The sequence below is a fragment of the Thermobia domestica genome, chromosome 11 (assembly GCF_964235325.1).
Source record: "Thermobia domestica chromosome 11, izTheDome1.hap1.1, whole genome shotgun sequence".
Taxonomy (NCBI): domain Eukaryota; kingdom Metazoa; phylum Arthropoda; class Insecta; order Zygentoma; family Lepismatidae; genus Thermobia; species Thermobia domestica.
Genome location: NC_137464.1, coordinates 240,614,634 through 240,624,546, shown reverse-complemented (window position 1 = coordinate 240,624,546; position 9,913 = coordinate 240,614,634). Strand labels below are relative to the sequence as shown.

The 9,913-nt window shown below is 35.6% G+C and overlaps 1 protein-coding gene across 1 annotated transcript in view; it reads right to left on the bottom strand.

Moving 5' to 3' along the window:
- Window positions 1-3,293: 3,293 nt before the first annotated feature.
- Window positions 3,294-9,913, bottom strand: part of LOC145664855 (pickpocket protein 28-like) — a 102,348-nt gene continuing 95,728 nt past the window's right edge. The window contains exon 11 of the mRNA XM_081731878.1: window positions 3,294-8,256. Within this exon, the coding sequence (XP_081588004.1) occupies window positions 8,087-8,256 (170 nt within the window). The 3' untranslated portion in view covers window positions 3,294-8,086. The remainder of the gene's footprint in view (window positions 8,257-9,913) is intronic.

Here is a 9,913-nt window from a genome sequence, read left to right as displayed (position 1 = left end):
TGCCAGCGATGCCGTAAGCATGCAACAAGGATCATTGATGACTGGAAACTTGATGATTTAATTAGCCGTTGTTCATTTTATTTTAATACACTGACCGTCTTTATTTACGGCGAACGCCCAAAGAATCATATTGGCCGCAGTGTATCCAGTCAACCGTGAAACATAGCTACGGGTTTGTGTTGTTTTACGCAATATCCTAATTTCCAATGAGTCATGTGCTGATACTTACCGGTTACATCACTACTCGGTAATTATGTTACCATTTTAGAGATCCTGAGGTCCAGATGTTGTTTCTGGGTAATAATGCCATAAACCAGGATGATAAAGCACCCATTCATACAATTGAAGCTGTGTAGCGTAATTTGAGAAACTTGGGTCTGCCAGATCCCCAGACCTGAACACAAGGAATATATGTGGTACGTTTTGGAAACTCAAATCCGGAGCAGATTTCCGTTTCCATCCTCTTTCACGGAACTGAGTCATGTACTTTTACGCGGAATAGTGTAATATTCCACTTTCACTACAATTGACGATTTCTTTGATTCCATTCCATGCCGCATGAGTGTTGTTCTGAAGGCGAAATGTGATGCCACGACACATTAATCTGGTAAGTTGCAACTTTCTTAAGTGTTCCCATTAAATTGGTAAGTATCTTTATATCAAATTGGCTTGCAAATTGATGAGTTTCATAAACGGCTAAGCGCGGTTTTCCGCTTATTCTTAACGGTGTCGAATACTCACGCCATCTTTGTTTATTTTAGTCCATTGATTTATATGGAGAATTATTTTTTTCTATTTTCTTTAAAATGAATTGAAATTTTAATGATATGAGTTTTCTGTTTACATCCTGTGAAATGTATCTTGTATTTTTAAAATTTGCATTATTTATAAATTTAGAGTTACTTACACTAAAAGTTGATTGTTAAATTTTCAAAATACATATCAGAAAGTTTAATTTTGACGAACTAAGTAATTTTTTAAATAGATTTGAAGAAGAAATCAGTAAAAATAAACATTTAAAATTCCAGTTCAGATAAAATAAAACGGGAAAATAATTTCTATATAAATCAATGGGTCAAAAACGGGAAAATTATTCATATGTAAATCAATGGGTCATAAACGGAAAAATATAATTATTATATTAATCAATATATCAAAAACAAAAATGTCCCGGGTATCCAACATCGTTAATTTTTTTTTAATTATTCTTAAATCATTCTTGCACAATCCCTATTAGTGTATTATTCTGTTTATTTAAGGAAAGGAATGTTTCTACATCTTCCACCGACCTACGTCCCTGATATATACTATTATGAATATTTAATGCATTATTCAGTCTATTCGGAAGAAGCGGCACTTCCAGTGCTCCCATAGACACTACAGCCGTGACACAAATTATTCTGAACATTTAATACATTGTTCTGTTTACTCAGGAAAAGAGAAATAGCGTTGAAGGTCGCTACGCCCCTGATATATATTATTTTGGACATTTAGTGCATGATTTTGTTTACTCAGGAGAAAAGGCACTTCTTCTCCTTCCATTAGATATGATTTTTCTAAATTCTGTACACGCTTGCCGAGAACAAACGTGATTTTTCGCTTGGGCTGCGGTGGCTCAGTGGTAGAGCGTTCACGTCTGGTGCTTGGGGTCCTGGGTTCGATCCCAGCCCCCGCCAAATGAACTTTGTGATGGACAAACACCGTGTGCGTGGGTTTTCTCGGAGTTCTCCCGTTTTCTCCCACTTTCTTCATTCCACCATTTCATTCATTGCTCATCATCACCGTCTTCTTTAGCCTAACCGGCATAACCGTGGGGCGTAAAACTCAATGATTTCATTTCATGATTTTCGCTTATTTGCTATACAGAGTGATTCTATTAAGCAACAAACTTGTACGCAACCTGGTACAAAGAATCTTATGTGTGGTTTAGAGTTCTACTTAAATTTTGACTCTGTGGATTTTTTTAGACTAAACATCAGTTTTCTTCTCTCACTGCGCCTAAGGAAAGATTGCTTAGTAGTATTACTTGTTGCGTGTGATAACTTTTATCACACTTTATTTTGGTTATATATAAAAAAAAGAAAAAGAAAGAAAGAAACCATGTTATCCTAGAGGTTATGTTAAACATCCGAACACTCGGCATATGCAGCGCCTCTAGAGGAAAAGTATAGAACTACTGAGTTTCGAATGAGCTGCGGGTTACCTAAGCGGCCATTCGGAACGAAATGTAGAACTGGGCACATCGAAATTATACTGGTTCTATAACATATTTAATCGGAATACGGTAATTCTTCAAAAGTTTCAAGTAATTTACTATTCGAGTTGTCTAAAAGTGTTAAAGTTCTCCTGAAGTTAATCAAGTGTTATATAATATTATAATTTATATAAATCTGTAATTGGTGTCGAATTGTGTGATTATTTGATGGAATTCAGAGGCAATATTGTGAAATACTCCTTCTGGCTGGTATTTAACAAGGCATATAATTGTCATTGTCAAATGGTGAGTGTTATACTTTTTCAATTTAAATACTAGTAATTTATTCAATTTATCATATTGTGAGATATATTTAATTATTCTAAATTCTTATTGAATTTAAGGAGGAATTCAAAATCTATTAGTTATCCACAATTTAATGTATTATAGTATTAATCAAGTAGTGTCAGTTAATGTATCCTATGAACATACTTGAACACGTGTTGGCTTGTATGAATGGAGAATGTACTTAGATATTTCATAACTGTTAATATTTTCTTCAATTGTTTCAATATCTAATCAGAATTTTCGATACATTTTTGATAATTCAATTTTTTTTTTGTTTTTTCTAAATAAAATAAGAAAAGATAATATACTGACTTTCCGTTTAAAAGAACCTGATATTGAATTACCTATAAAATGGTATATTTCTAGTGTAGTTCGTAAGTGTATTATTAATATATTTGAATTTAATGTTAAATTTATTCAGATTCATAATCTTTAGCCATAGATTTGATAATACACCAGTTAATTTCTTATGATAGAGAAAATAGGTCTAACAACTCTAACCCCTTAAATACTTTATACAGTTGTCCTGGATCTAATATCCAGTGGCCCAGAACGGCGTCCATCGAGGCACGTTACATACTGTAACTTCTGGATCGAAAGATCGTAGATACGATCCAAAGTAATATAATATTATGCTGTACAACATTGTACCCATAGATTTTCATGTAGTTTTTTCATCATCATTAACTTGAAAATATCACAAATATTACCGGTATTTAGGTTAAAGAAAACACAAGAGAAAAAAGTGAACTTAAATCTTTATTTCGAGGTAAACTTGCATCAAGTATACGAAGTAAACATACTTTTCTCCAACTTATTTTTCTGCAAATTTTCTTTTGGGATTCAAGTAAACATTGACAATTTACAGCATGTGTAAACACAGTACTAGCGAAGGCTCGAAATTTGAAACATGTAAATGTTTCAAACGCTCAATTATTCCAAATGTTTAATAACATACAAATGTCGAAAAGTTTACTATCTCAGAACTAATTAAACATCTCATAAAACGTTTAGCTAATTAAACGACTCGCAAAATACGGTACTCAACTAATTAAACAACTTGCAAAACTTTTAGCTAATTAAACGAATTACAATAAATTAGCTAATAAGACGCCTTGCAATACGCTTAGGTAATTAAACGTCTAACAAGACTAGCTAATAAAATGTCTTATAATATGTTTAGCTAATAAAACATCTGATGATAGTTTATTAAAAGTAAGTAAATTTAACTTATTAAGCGGTTTATAATATGTTAAACAACTTAAGCGGCTTGCAATGCTTTTAACTAATTAAAATCTTACACAACATTTAGCTAATTTAAACGCATTGTACTGTACATTTAGCAAATTAAACGTCTTATAAACACGTTCAGCTAATTAAACGTCTTAAAAATCATTTAGCTACTTAAACGCATAGCAAACGTTTAGCTAATTAAAATACTTCCTAAACGATGGAAAGACTGGGCAAGCATAAGGAAATCATAAATTTCTAAATGGTTAAATATAGTTCTAATATAACTTTATTTCATTTTAATTACATTACGCATACCTGATAATGCTTTTTAGTCAACATTAACACATGAGATATTAACATGTTATTATAGATTATTATAGGTTAGGACACGCTGATGTTTGATCAGTTAAGAGGGGAGCGTTCAGAGTACAAAAGAGAAGCAAGTCAAATTACCAAATTGTGAGGAAAGGAGGCATAAAATTTGTACGATACTCTTAAATGCATGTAAAAGTATTTTTGTACTACAAGAATTATCTGAAAGTAAATGCTCTGAAATGAGTTTCAGAAAGAGATCACAAAGATGAAATACAGTGGTACCTCGGGTTACGAACTTAATCCGTTCCATAACGTTGTTCGTAAACCGAAATGTTAGCAAACCGAAACAATTTTTACCCTTAAAATCAATGCAAATATAATTAATCCGATCGCCTGCCCAAGAAACATCGATTTTTTACTTGTTTATTGATTTACGTGTGGCAAATACATATAGCAATATAAGATATACATTATAATTTTACCTTTGTGGCTGTAAGACAGGTAGATCGTAGGAGAGAAGGAGTAACAATAATGAAATTTAATTTGATGCAAAGAGAATGAAAAAGTATGTATCAAAAACAACGCAACGACAGTTCACAGTGCGAAACCTGAGAAACCAAATGCGTATATTTGTGCGCCGAGACATCGTTCGCGGGTGGCGCGTGACTTTGTTCGGAAATTGTGTTAGTGGGCCGATTTGTTCGTAACTATAGGTGTTCATGACTCCAGGTATCACTGTATGTCCAAAATGACCACACACACACACACACACACACACACACACACACACAAATAGACTTGATTGTCTTGTGCAATTAATGTACATATTTCTTTACAATCCCTTGTGCACACACACAGAATTTCATTTCTTTCATACCTAAGTGTACTTTCATAGAAATTTTATTTCCTTTATAAAGTGTATCCTGTAAACGTAAATACACACACGCACGTTGACCAAAGGAAGATCAGCCAAGCCGATGCAGGAGACAGGAGAGGATGCAAGGAGAGCTCTGAGTGCAATGATTGTGTGTGTCTGTCATAACGTGGGAGAAGCCATTCTTTAGCATGTGTTCCAGTGAATATGTTGCACAAAGCTTTGTTGTATTACTCATAGTGCTGTCCCTCGGCTCAGCTATTCTGTCTTTTGGCCAATATTTTTCGGCCTAAGAAAGAAACTACGGTTGATCATTACGATTGGCAGCCGTTTTTACAGTTGTCTCTTATATGGAGGCTCGCGGCTTCTAACAATATGTATTTGTTAATTTTTTTTCCTTTATTTATTAATTTATTTATTATATTTCAATTTAAGACAAATCATATTGTATGTAACAACGAATAGTGCTCAAAATAGTACAATATATATAACCTGTTACCAGTCAAGTTTAAATTTAAATGAAACATAATAATGAAAATTTGTTAATAGGTTAACCACAAGGTCCATAGAAGGTAAATAGGTGATGAGTCTCGTTAGTGACGAGGTGCATTTCAAGTAGTAACATCGGGAAAATTGATTCACGAAACCCAATTGACTTTATTATCTTTCTCAACATGAGAAGAGTATATGAGTCAGAGTTTAGCGTCTTTTTTCAGCACGAGGAAGCTATTTGAATCAGAATTTAGTGTTTTTTTTTTTTTTTTTTTTTTTTTTTAACATGAGGAGCTTTATAAGGGAGAGTTTAGTCCTTTTTCAACATGAAGAGGTTATATGAGTCAGAGTTCAGTGTTCGTTTTCAACATTAGGAAGCTATATGAGTCAGAGTTTAGCGTCTTTTTTTAACATGAGGAGGCTATATGAGTCAGATATTGGCATCCTTTTCGAACATTAGGAGGCTATGTGAGTCAGTTTTGCGTCCTTTTACCACATGAAAAGTTTATAAATCAGAGTTCGGTATTCGTTTTCAACATTAGAAGGCTATATGAGTCAGAGTTTAGCGTCCTTTTCAACATGGAGAGGCTATATAAGTCAGAGTTTAATGTTCTTTCTCAACATGAGGAAGCTATATGAGTCAGAGTTTGTGTTCTTTTTCAACATGAAGAGGCTATATGTGTTAGAGTTTAGCACCCCTTTAAAGCATGAGGAAACTATCTGAGTCGAAACGCACTGCTTAAAATGGAACATAACCCACAATTTTGGTTTGTGTCTCTGAGACAATCAATTTCACAAATAATAGAATCCGGGACCACGTACATATAAAGAACACGTGATAGTCAGTTGGCCATAAAGACGTGGCACAGACACACATATTTTGTTGTAGCGAAAACAATAAGTAAACTTACAACCTGACTTGAGAGGAAGTTGGTCAAGTTAAATTAAATTATCTGTAGTAACTGATTCTTTTACCTTCCACTACATTTTGTCTATCTATTATCCCTCAGATCCGTACTCATTCATATTAATTTAATACTATAGTCAGTGAATAATATAAAAGTATACACAGTGTGTCTACTAAATTTCAAAACTGACGATACTGTAAGATAACCGCTGGTTATTGTGTGTAGCTTTTAGTACCAAGTGTGTTGTGCATTGTGTGAAGAATTCACAATTCTATGTTCCGAGTTTTGTGAGTTAGTGATTTCAGTGAACTGTGTTTTCCTTGTTCGTCATGGATAGTAAAGTGGAGCAGAGAATAGTCATCAAGTTTTGATTAAAATTTGGCAAATCAGCCACGGAGACCGTGGACATGTTTCAAGCAGCTTAAAACAATGATGCTCTTTCTCGATCAAACATTTTTTGTGGCATCGTAGTTTTCATGAGGGTCGGGAAGCGGTCACGGACGACCTTAGACATGACCATCCGGTAATATTTCGAACTGACGAAAATGTTGAAGAAGCGCGGAAAAAATGGCTGAAAATCGTTGTCAGTCCCTAAGAATGATTGCTTAGACTTGAAGATACTATTCGGAAGGTCGTGAAACAAGATCTACAAAAGAGGAAGATTTGTTGCAGATTTGTGTCCCACAATCCGACAGCAGAGCAAAAAAGAAGACCGGGTGTCGTTTCACCTTCGCTCTACTCTCCTCACCTGGTCCCTGCAGACTATTTCTTGTTTTCAAAGGTCAAAAGGTCAAAATGACGTTGAAAAGAAAACATTTCGGCTCAATTTCGGACATCCAAAGGGCTGTGACGAAGGAACTCAACACTGTCGGACTAGAAAACTTGCAGAAAGGAATCCAGAAGCTATACAGCGATGCAATTACCTGTATACAACAAGGATGATCATCTATTGAAGATTAGCAGCCAATCAAGGTAATTCTCTTCTGTATTATTTTTTGGTAATGCCTGTCTTAAAATTTAGTAGATACACTGTGTATATGGATTGGAATATAAATTATCCAAGACTGGCGGTATTGTCTTATAAATCCAGCTTTCTTCGATGCGAAGTAGTCTGGTGAGAAACGGCCTGCGCTCTCGCCAACTGCATTGAATTCAAGCCGTAGTCATGATTTGAACCCATGTTAATGGTAGTTGCTGTATATCATAATCTCGGTTTTATATAAGTAAGCATACTTTAGCATTTACGCGGACATGTCCACATTTTGAGAGTAAAAATTTCCGTCCGCATATTTTGCTATGCTAGTGTTTCGTGAACATATTATCATATTTGGATACGTATTAGTTAAATCATGTTATCGCTATGATTCCATTTCTTATTATTGCCCTTATTATATGCCTAGTCCACCATATCAGCCAGGTAAGGAGCACGGTACATTCTAAATTTAATTATGTCTGCACTTTCTCATTTCAGGGTATGGTATCCCTATGCATAAGGACGTAAAAGATACTTAAATTAAAAAAAAAAAAAAACTCGTAAGACAACGTAACTCACACGAAACAAATTCTGGAATATACCTTACATAAATAACACACTGAGTCACTTTTGTGTATGAGATTGCTTAAGAACACTATCTCTCATGCACGTGACAAACTGACCACTACAATACAGTAGAGACAGGAATATTAATACAAATAATTGTAAAACTTGTGTTGCTGCCATTATTAACATTGATGTTGGTCGTTTTTCTTCGATGTCAAACACTCCTCAAAGCGACAGAAGCGTGGTAGGACCCCCAACTTCGTGGCCAATCGAATAGTTACGAAATACACGATCTCCACTAGGCTCAGGAAACTAAATCCTAAGCACAGACCGAGGATTCCTCCGCAATTGGCTGAAAGAAAATTAAAATTAAGACAATATATTTTTGAAAAAAAAAAAAAAAAAGAAATATATCAGGAAAATAACATTGAAATATTTAACCGAATATTTAAATAAATAACCAATATACTTATGTAATGTTGGTTATTTAACGATAGGTAAAACAAACTAAACACTACATTAACGGCTATCAGTTTTGGCGCTATCTTTATTTTTACTCCATTGATTTATATGATGATCGGTTAAGTGCTAATTCCTCTTTTTTAGTGATTTATATGAGAAATTTTTCATTTCCTTTTTCATTGCTTTATATGGAGGAGGAGTTTTCATTTTATCATTGATTTTTCATTGACTTTTTTGAGTAAGTACTCTTTTCGTTTGTTACCGATTTATATGAGAACGTACTCTTTCCTTGTTTCAGTTACTTATACGAGAAATTATTCTTCTCTATTTTCCACTGATTTATACAGGGTGCGGCACGTAAAACCGGCCCGTCGTAATATTCTGGTATATTGTGTTTTTGGCAACACTTAAATAATCTACCTTCCTACCAAGAGATGGCGTGTCGAGGTCGGGTCGACTTACGTGACCTGCAGCAGTCACATGCAGCCGCAGCCAGTGAAACTTGTCGAAACCAGTTGAGAAAAAGGCCTCGTTGTGTTAAGCCGAGTGAGTGTCAGTGTGTGATAATGCCGTATTCGATACCCGAGCGTGTTGTCATTGTTGAAGGGTTCATTCTCACTGGATCTTTTGTGAAACAAAGAATTTGTTTCGGGAGAAATTTCCAGGACGTTCCGTGCCAGCAAAAAGCACCATTCAGGAATTGATTGAAAAATGGCGGCGTACAGGATCGGTTCAAAATGCTCCCAGGAACAGACGACCATCTGTCTGCACACCTGAATTAAAGATGCAGGTGGAGGAGATAATGACAAGAAGTCCTCGAAAGTCAACCAGGAGATTGAGTCAACAGGTTCATGCGAGTGAGAGAAGTTGCAGACGTGTTTTAAGGGGACTGAAGTTAAAACCGTACCGGATAAGTGTTGTGCAAGAACTGAAGGAGCCTGACGTGCATTTCTGTTCATGGCTGTTGAGCAATGTTGCCAGTGGTTTCTTGGATCCACTAATGCTCATCATGAGTAACGAGGCGTGGTTCCACCTGTCTGGGTACGTAAATTCCCAAAACAACCGGTATTGGTCGACAGAAAATCCACACGCAATCCACCAGGTACCATTGCATGATGAGAAGATTGGTGTTTGGTGTGCCATTTCCGCCACACGCGTTATTGGGCCCATATTCTTTGAGACGACAGTGAACAGTGACGTGTATATGGGAATCCTGGAGGAGTTTTATACACACTTGACCGAAGAGGAGCGTCAGTTATGTTACTTTCAGCAGGACGGTGCAACATGCCACACATCAGCTGCATCATTGTCCCTTGTGCATGAGATGTTTACACCAGAGAGGACAATCAGCAAAGGCTTGTGGCCTCCTCGGTCACCAGACTTGTCCACGTGTGACTTTTACTTATGGGGACTGTTAAAGGGAAGAGTATACGAAACAAATCCACACACAATTGAAGAACTCAAGACCAGGATCCAGGATGTCACCAATAGCATTACAACACAAGAACTGACAAGGGTATATATGAATCTCCTCAATCGTGCTCACA